The 15,172-nt window shown below is 38.6% G+C and overlaps 1 protein-coding gene across 3 annotated transcripts; it reads left to right on the top strand.

The window, feature by feature from the left end:
• Window positions 1-6,037: 6,037 nt before the first annotated feature.
• On the top strand, window positions 6,038-8,693 carry LOC122021976 (protein indeterminate-domain 14-like). 3 transcript variants are annotated; one of them, XM_042580168.1, is made up of 3 exons: window positions 6,038-6,503; window positions 6,602-7,016; window positions 7,952-8,693. In XM_042580168.1, exons 1-3 carry the CDS (start codon window positions 6,383-6,385, stop codon window positions 8,565-8,567), a joined length of 1,152 nt encoding a protein of 383 aa, XP_042436102.1. In that variant the 5' UTR covers window positions 6,038-6,382; the 3' UTR covers window positions 8,568-8,693. The 3 variants fall into 3 exon arrangements, with proteins under 3 accessions (XP_042436102.1, XP_042436104.1, XP_042436103.1); XM_042580170.1 differs by having other exon boundaries at window positions 6,232-6,503; window positions 6,570-7,016; XM_042580169.1 differs by having other exon boundaries at window positions 6,387-6,503; window positions 6,597-7,016.
• The last annotated feature ends 6,479 nt before the right edge of the window (window positions 8,694-15,172 follow it).

Genomic DNA, 15,172 nt, shown 5'->3' with positions numbered 1-15,172 from the left:
TTGTTCAAAACTTGTCTGCAGCCCGGTACACCAATGGAGTGTCCAAACCCATTTTCTTTTATCTCTTGTGTGTTTACATGAGCACGATTAAATTCATGTAGGGAAGTGGTTGGCATAAGTTCTTCTTTCATGAATATTGATCCCGTCTGAAAATGGGAAGGTGATTAATTGGAAATATGGTTGCTGCGTTGACTGGATATAGACCGCGTCCACTCTACAAAACAAGCAACATCAGTGCCGAGTCAAGGAAAGGATTCCTGGTGTTGGCCCTCCGACGCCCAAGTCAGTCATCAGAACTGTAGAAGAAAGTGGAGTAACAGTAGTACAAGCGCAAATAGTGAATAACGCGTACCTCCGTTGGTATATGAACCCTCCTTTATATAGAGCCCTGGTGGGGGGCGTGCATGCTCCTCGAGGCGTGAGCACATTCTCCAATGTGTCCTATGAAAGGATCTGTCAGAAAAGTACCTTTGACACCATACCTTAACAAGGCGTGTATATCCCTCACAAGACACTAGAAATTTTCGTTGTACGATCTGACTATTGACAATGCCTTGTGTCAGCAACACTATCTTCCAAAAGGATATTGAGAGATACGATGATGATCCTGCTACTCGACCGAGCGGGGTAGTCGCTCGGCTGGGGACTTCTCTGCTCGGTCATCCTTGGTTGTTCTTCTTTACGACGATTGGGTATAGTTGACTGTCGCCTCCCGATCGGGCAAGCGCTCTGGTCTCTTGGCATTCTGCCGCTCCGTACTAAGCGTCTGACTATTTTACCATACTGTTCTGAGTTAGACGGGCAGTCAACTCGACTAAGCCTATTGCCGATCAGACATTGTCTGCCCGACCGACTTTTGTAGTTGACCTCCGCTAGGCTTCCTTAGGCGAAGCTTTTGACACTCTGATATTGACCACCTTAAGTTTAACCTTCTCCTAGACAATTAACCTATACTGGACGGACTTCTCTTTATCACCGTATCAAAATCTCAGAAGTTTATGTGAGAGAATCTCACCATACCACTATCTGTTTTCCATGAAGGTGCATTCATGATAACCTCATTGCTGTCCAGGGGATGATACAAATCCTTTTCTTTCCCCTTCTTTTCTGATCACTTGTTGCTAAATTCAGAGACAATTAGAGATGAAATTGTGAATATAATTTCCCTTCTCTCCCTACTTTTGCAGCTATTCTCTCCTTAACTGTTAAGATAACTTGGCATGCCCCGGAGCCTTGGAATTCACAAACGTGAAGCTCTTAACTTGATTTGAATTACTTCAATCTCAACTTGATTTAGTGCACATCCTCAGTTCCATCTTCATAAGCTCTCAAGCCTCAACATGCAACTCATTTTGAAAGCCACAAGATTCCATCCTAAGATGAAGTATGTGAAGCATGCACCAACTCGGCCAATGGCTAAACATTTCTGGAAGTAACATGAGCAAAAGCTATCTGAAGCAGCTTGCACTGCACAAATTCCAATTCGTTGTGATGTGACTAATGAATCTACTTAAAGAGGCAGCCTGTGCTCACTTTCTGTATCTAAAAATCTTTGCTGCAAGCTAAAAAGGAGTTTAACAGCTTGGCATTTACAGGGGGTGTGGTAACCATGGCAAAGATTCCATGGTCTTGACTTTTTGCATTTAACATCATGCAGGGGTCACATGGCCTGTTTTGGTTCCTTTTGTGCCTTTTTCTAAGTGGCCTTGGCCATAAAGCAAGACAACAAAGCCCCCACCCCCCATAAGCTTTATGCCAATTTGAATGATTTGGCTTACCTTTGCTTAAAGTGGGTGAAGGAGAGAAAACATTATTATGTGAAACAATGTACCACAAAAAGACACATATCCTTTTTAGATCCTTCTCTTATCTTTATGATTTTCCTCCAGAGCACCTTTGCTTGTCTTTGCTGAGCATGGCCTTGCTTTTGTGCTGTTTGTGGCACTTTTTCTTCTAGTCAGTTATTTCTTTCCAGTGTTACTGACACACTTGCTTTACCTTTGAGTGCATAAATAACTCGTATCACTTTTTGTTCCATTTTTTTTGTCTTTCATGTGATGTGATGCAGCACCAAGAGGGTGGGGAGAGAGGGATGGGAGCACATGGAATGAGGGTTCCTCTTCCCCTCGAGCTAAAGGGACTTGTCAGCCAAAAAGTAAAGCCCGGAGAGCACCAAAGGCATAGCCAAGGGACAAAGGAAGAGGAACTGAAGCATCATCCGCAGTGACTATCCCCATGCCATGGTTTCAGCTGCCTTTTGACCTTGTTGTTGACCTGTCCTAACGAATCATTGTGGAGTAAACAGTACTCGAGCTCAAGTGGGAACCAAGCTCGAGCATTTGATGGAAAATGCTGATGGCTTTATTCCTTTGTTTGGCTCAAGAAACAATTCGATAACCATCCTCCTGAGTCCAGTCTCCATCAGTTGTTTGATGTGAAATGTTTCTTTACATTACTCACTGCTTTTACATTATGATCCACCTTTATAATATGACGATGCTGAGTGACAGCTATTGCTAGTATACGAACACTAACTCCAACTTACTTTGTCATGGTTTCTATGTCTAACATGAAGACACTATTTCATTTATTTATCTATTTTTCATTCGAGTAACACAAGCCACATTTAACATTCGACTCACCAAACTTTGAACAAATAGTCTATGCATTAGGATCGAATCCTGTGGCATCATCATGAGATTTGATTTTATACCATGGGATTTGTACTTCGTACTCGTAAAGGCAATCTGAAAGTTGCAAAAGCATATATATGATATATATTATTATGGAGAGATTGTGGGTGGCCACTTGGTGCAGCAATCATGGAATTCTAAGTAGCCTCGCACGTGTGATTCAATTTTTATCCTCTGCAATTTGTTTATTTCACTAATTAAATTTCATTTATCCCTGAAAATAATTTTTAATTGACTGCATTGTTGATACATTCTTGTGTGTAAACAGATTGGATTAATTCTGTTGCAAGTCTAGTTTGTTCAATAAGAACTGTCTAATAATTAAATGAGTAAATTCAAAAGACTAACATAAACATATGTTAATAAATATTTGTATTATTAGTTTATAAGGATAGAAAGATTAGGATTTTAACACATGAACTATGTCTATTGATTGAGAGATGGATTATATTTAAGTTCGAGTCCTTAATTTGTCAGATCTATCATGTTCTAAATATTGTGAGGGTCAATATATTCCATTAATTATTTCCCACTCTCTTGTGCATTGCTTGTACATTTTGATAAAACTTGTGATGACGACATCTCTTTCTAGTGCCATAATTATGTGCTTTCCAAATGGCTAAGAGATCTTAAAATTATAAAGTGACTTTATTTCTCGTTGTATCATTGTGTTCATGTGATTTTAGATCATTTGGGGGGTACTTGAATGGCATATCATCATAATTCGTTAAACCATAATTTTATATGCCTTCCAGTTAAGCCATGATTTTGTTTCTTTTCGGTGCTCAATGACATAAAACACATATAAAAACTTCACATCTCATATGATTTTGAAGATTAAGTGAATCAAAATTCATTGTAGCACATGGTGAAAATTCAGATATTTTGAGATTATTAGTCATAATTCTACTACATTTTCAACGAGAATAAAATTTTTATGTATATTTTGTAAAGTTAATGGCTATAGAAGATTTTATCATGTATTTTGATAATTCATAAAGTGGCTTTTATAATTTCCCCTAGAATGAAACCCTTTGTATTCTAGTTCTAGTGAATATTAGGCTTAAGACTTCAAGCAATTTAATTAAAATAGTATCTCTATATAAATTTTTATTAGATTATAGGTGACACCTTCATCTAGTTCAATTAGGTTTTTTCATTTAGTTATGTGCAACTATTTTATATGTATTTTCACATTAAACTACATATGTTTTCGTTTAATTAATTTTAGTAGATATCTTTATTTACATTTATTTAACTTATAATTTATAATTTCTTTATTTATTTTAACAGGCTACTTTCATTTAGCGTAAATAGATCCCTTTATTTAATTTATAGTTTTTATGTATATCATGCAAAAAAGGAGCATTTGCTAGATTTGGATTGATTGACTGTAAAATAAACTTTCTAAACTAAGTAAAAAATTTTGTGTAGACAAACTTCCCTATAATTGAATCACTGGCATGCATATTTGATATTAAAGGATCCTTAATATGTTTTAAAGGATTGCCTCTTGGACTTTTAATCTTGTTCATTGATGTGAAACTTTCATCCGAAATTAAATTATCCATGTACAACAACAAAAATGATCACTATTAGACTGATTATTAAATACATCAACCAAATAGCATTGCATCTGAAGTGTGGAAAGACATGTGATATTTTTTTTTCAATTTAATTGCATGATCTTCATGTAATGAAATAAAAAATATTAATGCTAAGAGTCTCCACTTCTTAGGTTGTTTTGTATCTTCAATCCTCACAAAAATGATTTTTCTAGATGTAAACAAAAAACAAAAAACAAAAACAACAACAGCTCATTGCATTCAAAGCCTTAAATCCACTACATTGAATGATAGACTCCAAATGAGAGTGAGAGGACAAAAATTAAGCCTCTAAAAGATCAAACTTTATAGTTGAGTAATCAGTATAATACAAAAGTTAATGTTGGATAAATCAATTTACAATTTATCTTCAAGCCCTATCGTATTTAAATACAACTCTTTTATTACTAAAATACACTTCAGAACTTTCTCAAATGCTTCAACCGAAAATTATAAGAAAATAATAATAATGACAATAATAACAACAACATGATTCAAAGAGACCTCTCATTCGAAGAACTGGAGACCTGCTAGAGATGATATTGTTTAATTAGGGGGAATACTTTGATTTTGGGTACAAAACCAAGCCGCTTGAATCGACTAATTTTCTTTCCTTTTCCTTCAAAATGGAATCTCCAAGATTTCAACTGGGGCAAATGAATGTATCACTAAAACACCCACATGATTCTCCTTATATTAAAAGATGTCAAATTGTATGTTGTGCGCTGAAAACTTTTGTGTCAGCTATGTATCTGGCTAGGGTTAATTAATCCAGTCATCTGTTCTCTTAACTAAACAATGATTAGGACCACCTTTCATCCTTCACTAGGCTACTACGACTAGTATTTACCAGTAATCATCACTGCCAAAAGCTTCTCAACTGGTCCTATTAACTCTGCTGAGAAATAACAGCGCTCAAGGTTAAGATAATCCAGCCATATTTTGGTTGCCGTAGTGGGTCATTGTGCAACTTTTTCTAAATAAATAATACTGAAAAATAACCTTAAACAAGATTCTAAGTTTACCGAACCAGAACATATATCAATGAGTTGATGGATTGTTTCCATTGTCATTTTGTTCTTGTAGTGATTCTCGGGCCATGCCTGATAACAGCTAGCTCAGTAACACCAGTAAGATTAATTTGAGCTGCAGGATTCAATGGCTTTGGAATTCCAAGTACAGATATTTATTCATGAACATAATTAAAACTGATGGGCAGAGTAATAATGAGACGAAATTATATGTATGTGTTTTTGTTTCCTTGCCGAGTATGTTGCTGTCACCACCACCCAACTCTGATATTGGTGGGCTCAAGTTTCAAGCTTTGTGTGACCACTCTCTCCCTCTCTTACTCTCTCTCTCTCTTCCCCACACACACTCACTCACACTCTAACTTGCCCCACGGGATTATCTCGGCTGGTAAAGACGTGGAAGTTTGCCACTGAGAACATGGGTTCGAGTCCGCAGGGCAACGGGGATTTATTCCCTATCCCTGTGCAAAAAGTCTCGGCCCACTGCGTATTTGCCACCGAGTTACCGTGATTTACCTCCCTCGTGATGACCCTGGGCAGGGTGCGGCGGGGGTCCTGAGGGCGAGGGTTTCGCCTTTTTTGCCACTCACACTCTAACTTTAGCCCCCACGGATTCAACTGAGATGGTAATTGGATGATGATTTATCACTTGAGATTGGTGGTTGAATCGCGAGGTTGGCAGGGTGTAATTCCTTATACTTCCTATAACTCATCCTCCATTCACTTATATCTTTCCTGTTAATCCTGGAACGAATTGACGGGCGCCCAAGACGAGCTAGCTTTTGGAAAGCTGCCTTCAGGCTTCTGCTTTAGGTGTTTGAGACTGGTTCACTCACCTCACCTAAGGGAAGACCATCTCTGTGTAACTGCTGTCCATAACTCTATTTATTTGCTCATCTCTTTTCTCTTTCTCCGCCCGCTGTCTCAGTCCTTTTCTATTATTCCCTCGCCACTAGTCCACTACAACTGTTTTTTAATATCTCGCCCATTTCCGAATTTCTAACACGCATTGGATTTGTATCTATTATCCGAATTCCAAATATAGAGCACACAAATGCTAAGCTCTTCCAACCCTGCCAAGTTTGCTGCCCTTCCTCCCAAGAACAGTACTACGATAGCTTCTATGGATCAGATCAATGGAGGGAAGAGAAAGAGAAGGCCTGCGGGAACTCCAGGTATGGATATGAGAATCTTATAGCATAAAAAATTGGAAAAACTCACAGGGGCATTTCGTCGAACAGGTTACTGACGTGGGGTTTGAGTACTAGTGCAGATCCGGACGCGGAGGTGGTGTCGCTGTCGCCGCGGACGCTGCTGGAGGCGGACCGGTACGTGTGCGAGATCTGCGGGCAGGGGTTCCAGAGGGAGCAGAACCTGCAGATGCACCGGCGGCGGCACAAGGTGCCGTGGAAGCTGGTGCGGCGCCAGCAGGGAGGCGAGGCGTCGGGGAGGAATACCAAGCGGGTGTTCGTGTGCCCCGAGGCGAGCTGCCTGCACCACGACCCGCGGCACGCGCTCGGCGACCTCGTCGGCATCAAGAAGCACTTCCGCCGGAAGCACAGCAACCACCGACAGTGGGCCTGCGACCGGTGCGGCAAGGCCTACGCCGTCCACTCCGACTACAAGGCCCACCTCAAGACCTGCGGCACCCGCGGCCACTCCTGCGACTGCGGCCGCGTCTTCTCCAGGTACAAGTAACGCCGGCCACTCATTTAATTATTAATTTTACAATCCTTCTTAATCACTCAAATCTCCAAAAACAAAATCAAAATCAAAATCTATCCTTTTCCCTTTCTATTTCTGGCAAATCCTACATCATCTTGCTCTTCTTTGGAGCACTCTAAAACGTTCCAAATCAGTCATTTTTTCCCCAACCTTTTCATCTAGTGTTACAATAAACAATTTGAAAACTAAAACAGAAGATCTAGATCCTTGATTAAAGATAGATGCATGCATTCCCCATATGAAGAAGCTAGATCTAATTTAACAGGATGTCTCTTACCAAAGGCATGCTAACTAGATTTGTGGAAGATCTAGTCAGGATTTTCAGATGGAGTTTGTAATGGAGATCGTTATTAATGAATTTGTTCTGACAAATTAATTTGATCATGTGCACCCACAAGCTACACAATTCCCAATTCTAGTTATACTCATTGGTTCCTTTCATGCTTAAAATTTTCTGCGACGCCATTAAATGCCCACATTAATCCCAGAATTTAATTGGAGACCCTTTTCCCCACTATCCTTTCTCCAATCCCAAAGTATTATACAAACTCCAAAATAACATGTATATTAATATGAAGACACTAATTAATATACGTTAATATATACTATTTTGTTATTTTAGATGACATATAATCATTGATAAATCTTAGTTTAAAAGGAAAATTGAAACAAGAACACTTTTCCATTTTTTTTTTACTAGTTTATATCAAAGTTTCAGTATCTATTTTATATATATATCAAATGATTACTTTCAGTTCCTTATTTGATCGATTGAATCGAGTAATATTCTGATTTTAAAGATATTGTTGTGATCAAACAGGAATTTACGTATGTTCTAAATCAAAACATTGAAAGGTAGATCTTTGATTCTTAATACACATGCATTTACTGCATGCAGAGTAGAGAGTTTCATAGAGCACCAAGATTCATGCGACGCCAACCGAGCAGGACGGCCGAGCAGCCAATCGCCAGCACGGCCTCCACTCGCCCTCTCCATCGCCGCCGCCTCCACCGCCGCCGCCGCCGCAGTGGCTCCAAACTCAGCAGCAGCAGCAGCGCCGCCATTTCTTCCGATGTTCATGCGGCCGCCGCCGCCGCCGCCGCCAATAATTATTCCGAACGACCACCGCGTGCGCCACCACCACAACCTCGAGCTCCAGCTGCTCCCCGCCACCTCCTACAACAGCTTCCTCCGCCGCGAGCTTCGCGTCTCCATCCCGCCCGACGAAGAAGCGGCGACCTCCACGGAGCTGCAGCTATCGATCGGGCCTCCGGGAGTTACTAATGCGGCGGCGGAAGCGAGAGACGACGAAGAAGCGGCGGAGAAGGAGTTCGCCGACGCGAAGCGGATCCGGCAGCAGGCGCGGGCGGAGCTGGAGAACGCCTACGTGTTGAGGGAGCGCGCGAAGAAGCGGATTGCGTCGGTGCTTCTCCAAATCACGTGCCATTCTTGTAGGAAGCAGTGGCCGTCCAAACTATCTCCGTCCACGAGCTCCAATCACGACACTAATTGATTGATTGATTGGATGAACTGAATTCGACAATCTTCTTCCATCTATTAATCAAGTGGAATGCTAAGTGTCGACTGGTAAAGTTCTTGGTTTGTGTATTTTTATTACTTTAATGGTGTTTTCCAATTATATGATCATGGGCTCAAAAATCAATCTTTATATAGATATAAAATTATTAATCAATACTATTTGTGTGGTGTGTCTATGTAAGTATACATGTGAAAAAAAAAAATAAATATGTTCACCCCAACGCCCCCGCTAGCCGTTTCAAATCAATACAGAGAAGATAAATCAAGATGACTGAGAAGACAAGTGGCACGGAGGAGTCTATATAAGCATATATGTGGCAAAAAGACGATTCGCTCGCCCCCAGCGCCCCCATCAACCCGTCCCTAGGCCAACACGGAGGAGGTAAATCACGGGTGACTATTAGCCATTAGTGCAAATGGTCAAGACATGGGGGAGGTTATGCTCGGTTACGCCGAATCTATATAAGCATATATGATTTAACACTTGAAGGTTTTATTAATTATGAGCCCTAAAGTCTCCATAATGAACCCTAATTTGATACCCATGCATGAATGTCATCATAAGGTATGTTAAGGCATTTAGGTGAGATGGGATTAGCATGCAATTCTAATGCATATATACAAATTGAAAAGGTAGAGAAATGATAGTTAGTTAGTCCAATGTAATTCTAATGCATTCTTCAAAACAACACCAACAAGTAAACATTGAAAAGTGAAAACTTCAAACTTTCCTCAATTCACAAGATATAACTCCTAATGCCCATTTGGCACTCCTTAAATGGATCTTTGATAGAGCTTCTCATACTCCTTGAAGTTTTGAAACCCAAAACACTCGAAATATATAGTCTTTCAATCTCCTTCAATGTTGATATTCCTTGAAGGCAAATTGACTATAGTGACAAAATAAACTTTGTTTTTAATTAGGTTTAATTACGTGAAGTCCTCTATGCCAAAGCCTAATTATATTTAAATCATCTCTAAACTTCACGCAGTACTCTTTAGCAATATGCATTAGCTAGTAATGGATACTATAATATGGTTAGTGCAATTGAATTGTTACATGATATAGAAAAATGGTAGTGATATGATAAATTGACAATAAATTGTAGAATTTTGTTATGGGAAAGGAGGCTACAAGATAATTTACTTTTTGAAAGAATTTATTTTCCTCTAAAACTTGCGTTTGTTGTCAAAATGCATTCTGTTTATCTTTCGTTTGCAAAATACATGGCAATGTTCCTAGAATTTATATTGTTTATTAAATAATACTTTACAAAATCTTAGACGTGATGACTTAGACAATTTCTAGGGTCTATAACATTTGAAAGGTATTATGACAAAATTAAAATTTTTGGAGGCTTTTGTAAATAAAAAATAAATATTTAGGGGCAAATCCATGCATGTATACCCCTTTCGAAAATAATGAAATTTTAAAATAGCATAGTTCGATCATAAAATTTAATATTACATATATCTATGAACATCCCATAAAATAACATTAATTTAAATTAAACTTCTCTTCAATTATTCAGTTAGTCACATGTTCGTATTCACATAGGGTTTCAAAATATTCAAATGAAAATTGAAAATATAATAATTAGTAAAAATCATTGATATTTACAGCAACTTAAAACATAAGTAGACATTTCAAGCCAAAATATAATTTCATTATATATAATAATAATAATGATAATAATAATAAATTTATAAAAATGGTCTAAGATAATTCTGTTTCTTATAAAAATGATTATCCAAGAAACTCGGTGACTGAAAGAGGGCAGAGGCCACGCTGAAATTTAAAATGACTAGGGGAAGACAGAGACTCAGACAGCATTCTTTTCCCCTTGTTTTCATGACAACGCGTACGGCAATCTGTTGACCGTATCCGCTCCAGTGGGCAGCCATCATGAATCGAGCATGGCCACATTTTCAGTGCCACAACGTTCCAGCAGAATCCGGAAAGAGACACCTCCCTCCTCCTTCCCTCTGTTTTCCTGACGCCTTGCGTTAGTATAAATTAATGACACTGACACCGATGCAGACAAGGGACTGGGCGAGAGGAGGGAACCTCTCTCGCCCATGCCAAGACAAACGCATCACGTCAACGTCGGTGTATCAAACTGTGCAGACCTGCTGTCGCTGCTCGCCCGTTGCCTGTCCCGAGCCACACCACATGAGCCAAAGTAATGGCATCACCGGAAACAAGACAAGTTTCTAGCTATTCACCTCATGGTAAAAGTAAAACCCTGCAGAAAGTTCGTTTTTCATGCATGATCAGCTAGGTCGCCGTTAGCTTTTTCTCTCACTGTCTTTTTCAGTGCTCAACTGACGAGCGTGCCGGCCATTGAAGGGTTCAGCGAAGCTCCATCATCTTTTAGGTCGCAGTCTGTCGTCGCAGATGATGTAAAACTCATTAAGCAAATCGCCTTTGGATTCATCTTATGCGCAATCATAACAACTTCCAAAAAGAAACATGGATGCGTATATATAAGCCCTGGCATGCCAGTATGGGACAAAAACAAGCAATTAATATCTTTGTAGAAATTATAGATTGGTCCAAGTTGCATGTAGAGTTAATTTTCAGGATAAAATGTTCCTCTTAATTCCCGCTGAACTTTCGAAATTACAATCTTACACTTGTGTATTAATAGGGCTGTAAATGAACTAAACATTCGTGAATAAATTTGGTATTCGGTTGGTAAGAGCTTATTTATGTTCGTTCAATATACATAAGATTAATTAAACAAACAAGCTTGAACAGCTCGTTAAGCTAAACAAACAAGTTTGAATACATATGTGTTCAGCTTGTTAACGTTCGTGAACAATGTTCATGAACCATATTTATTAATAAAATTCTTTTCAATATCCTAAATAAATAATAAAATAAATAAATAAATAAATAAATTTAAATTATTAATCTTAATAACCAATCAAACAATTAAAAGTTTCAAACAATCAAACAAGCTTGAATTGAGAGCTTGATAACATCTAAACGAACCAAGTTCAAGCCAAGCTCAAACCAAGCTCAAGCTAAGCTCAAACCAAGCTCAAGCCAAGCTTGAATTGAGAGCTTGATAACATCTAAACGAACCAAGCTCAAGCCAAGCTTCAAACAAGCCCAAACTCATAAAAAATAAATCAAGCCAAGGTTGAACACTCATTTCAAAAACTTGATTAATTTTAAGTTCGACTCGGCTCGGCTCGGCTCGGCTCGACTTATTTACAGTCCTATATTTTAACAGTACTAGTTGAGGTCTTGAAGCACTGGATCGAGACCCTGTTTAGGCGGGGGAAGCTGGAAAGAGTGAGGATTCACTTGCTCTAAATAGACAACTTTCTCACTCGTTCGGGACACTACGTACGCATAATAAAAACTGCTACAGGAAGAGCATAGTAAAGGCATCTGTAATCTCCACCACCATTCATAACAGTAGGCTCAGTATCAACAGTGACGAAAACAGTGGGAATGAAGATACTAAAATGTAAAGGGGATGGTAGCTGTCCCTGTCTGTGAGCAATTGCCATCTGTATGCAACATAAGTGGAAACTCATTTGCATACACTTGTTTAAAAGTCTGCTCTAGTAAGCAACCAGCGATTCCACCCGCTATCAGCAAAAATGGCTGGCGGACTGGCGATAAATAATGGACCCAAGTGTCAAGGAGGCAGTAGCAGGATACACCACTGCGACAGTCCAAGGAAGCAGGATGTGACCAACTGGGATATATATCTCTGTGAATAAACTGTAACCTTCTGGAAGCACACTCATCTCAATCGTCATGGTGATTCCTTTCCATGATGATCATCAAGCAGTATAATTTCTTGTTGTTGGAGATTATCTCGGTCTTATCCCCCCTCCATTATACTATAACATACATATCGCCGCCACCATCAAACAATATGTTGATCACGTAGATCTTATCCCTCAACTTCATATAAGTGTTCAAGCTTTATAACTATTATGGATATGATGTCGGGGAGGATAATGATTATCTTGCTCGTTGACGAGAAGAGAAATTGAGGAGAAAAAAAGAAAAGAAATCGTTGTCCTTTAAATTTTTTTAGAAAAAACATTTATTTAATATCCTAGGATGATTAAACCCCAATTTCTAATTTGTAAAGAAATGAAAAAAAATACTAACTAAAAAAAATTTATAACAGATTTATAATCTTAAAATCACTAAATAGACTCAAAATTTAAAATTATAAAAGATAAAAATTATCAAAAATAATTAAAATACTAAAAAACTTAAAAATTTTAAAAATAATAATTTATCATAAATAATAAAAAAAATCAAACGAATCCTCTTATATCAGCGTTCCGGGTTGAAAAGAACTCGTTCTCGAATTTAGAGTAGTATTAGATGGTAACTTAAGAGAAAGATCATATATATAGTATTAATTTGGTAAAATTTACTAATAGCTACTGGAGTTTAGGAATTTTCAAGATCCAAATGCGACTTTATTTCTAAACTTAAGAAACTAAAAATCTATTTAGCACACATCAATTCTATCTATTGATATCTGAATACAAAAAAATATCATTCATGCTGTGGACTCTGTATTTGAAGAGACCTTGCATGAGACTTTGACCAAATTTATCTCCCCATCATGTAAATGTCCTTTTGCATGAGACTGTAACAAATCCTTTTGCTCAGTTTCCTCACAAGGCCAACCCTCAACAAACAAACACATCCAAGGAATGACCATCATTCGTTGAGAATTAATGCACGTGTTTCTTTAATATTAAGGCCAAGTTCACCAAGTAATATAATGAAGTCAGAAAACTCAAAAGCTTTGGTCTATCATTAGTTGAAATGGTGATCTCGTGCATTGGCCTGGGCAAGTGTGCAAAGTTTGCATCGCTATCAGCATCTTCAACATCTTGCCAGTAGGATTCAAGAACGGAGATCGCCCCCTCAATATCCCCTCGGTCATAGTCAAAGGATGATGTTGCATTCACGGGCGGGGATGAAGATAGGCCGCCACTGAATCCCGAGAGATGTTGCAACGGGTGCTTCTGGAAACCAGGAGGGGATTGGAATTGAGTAGTTGTTCGCCTTATGGAATGCCCTGCAACAGAGTTAGCAGCGATGGATTTACAAGTGGTGGTACAATTGACATTAATAATCAAATCTAAATTTTGATGAATGATAAATAAATTAAAACTAGATATATTGTTGATCCAATCTTATTACTGAGTGCGTAGGGTTGACTAATTTGACGAGTCAAGAGGATCATAAACTAGACAGTAAGTCCAATCGGGATGTGCGATTCTTGATTGGTGAAATCCAGATATCGGATTCTGGAAGGAGGTCGGGATGTTCAATTCTCGATGGGTCGAAGTCTGGATGTGCGATTCCGACAGGAGGTTAGGATGTTCGATTCCCGATAGGTGAAATTCGGATGTGCGATTCTAGCAAGAAGACCTAGTGGGTCAGATTGGACATCAAGGAGGTAGTACTCCGTAAGTGAAGGTAAAGTACTGGAGGAGAGTGATTCAATGAGGACACGTCCCGATTGAGGGAACTGTAACGCCCCGCCCCTTCCTGTTTAAGCTGACGGGGGTTACTTATCTTTTCTTCTTATACAGCGAAAGTCTTATCTATAGCATATATATTTTTTCTTTAAACCTTTCTTTTATTTTTTTAAACACATCATCATCAACTACCTATCATATGAGTCACATAACATGCTTAACATAAACTTAGACCATGATACTAAAGAGCATGATGAAGTGTCACAGAGTTATAAAGGAAACAACATGAACATAATTCTTATTAATTAAAAGCAGGTTTTCCTCTTTAGCCAAGTCACTACTACACACGTCCTTCTTGCCCCCTCCTGCTGCTCCCTTAGTACATTCTTTCTTTGCCCTTATCTGTGGTACAAGGAAAGTAAGTTGTGAGCACTCAAGGCTCAGTAAGATCCTTTCCTACTTACAAAAACCGTATAGCATAAATAAAACTTCAATGCATAAAGCGTAAAGACAACTCATCATATCATGTATAGAAGCATCATATCATAACGTAATCATATGGTATCATGGCATATCCTCATAAAGTCATAAAGTGCATTCTAGCATAACATGATCATGATCATAACCTATCAAAACATAATCATAAGGTTCATCCTAGCATAATATAACATATCATAGGCATCATGGTATATCGTAACATAATCATAATGTGTTATGCAAGATGACTTTCAAAAACATGATTCATGCAATAGTATATGCAACATGTCCTTTGAAAACTTATTTCATACATACTTAAACATAATCATAACATGATTAGGGCCCCGGCTTGTACCACATACATAAATGCGCGCGTCCCATGTAGGTCCAAGGTAGCAAGTCTTGCACCCTACAAGGCATACATACTAGGCCCGTTTCTTAGTCCATCGACCTAAGGGCACTTAGGAGCCCATCCCTAACGAGGCCCGTTTCTTAGTCCATCGACCCTGGGGCGCTTATGAAGCCCACCCTTGGTACAAGCCATATAAAGTAAAGTAGCATGTCATACATATCATGGTTATTATCATTTCTTGCACTTCATATTTCTTATCATATCATACCATA

The sequence above is a fragment of the Zingiber officinale genome, chromosome 9A (assembly GCF_018446385.1).
Source record: "Zingiber officinale cultivar Zhangliang chromosome 9A, Zo_v1.1, whole genome shotgun sequence".
Classification (NCBI taxonomy): Eukaryota; Viridiplantae; Streptophyta; class Magnoliopsida; order Zingiberales; family Zingiberaceae; genus Zingiber; species Zingiber officinale.
This window is presented reverse-complemented; position numbering and strand designations above follow the sequence as displayed.

Coding starts and splice junctions, on each gene's coding strand:
- LOC122021976 (XM_042580168.1), top strand. CDS start 6,383: ATGCTAAGCTCTTCCAACCCTGCCAAGTTTGCTGCCCTTCCTCCCAAG. Junction 6,504..6,601: donor AAGGCCTGCGGGAACTCCAG/GTATGGATATGA, acceptor GTACTAGTGCAG/ATCCGGACGCGGAGGTGGTG. Junction 7,017..7,951: donor TGCGGCCGCGTCTTCTCCAG/GTACAAGTAACG, acceptor TACTGCATGCAG/AGTAGAGAGTTTCATAGAGC.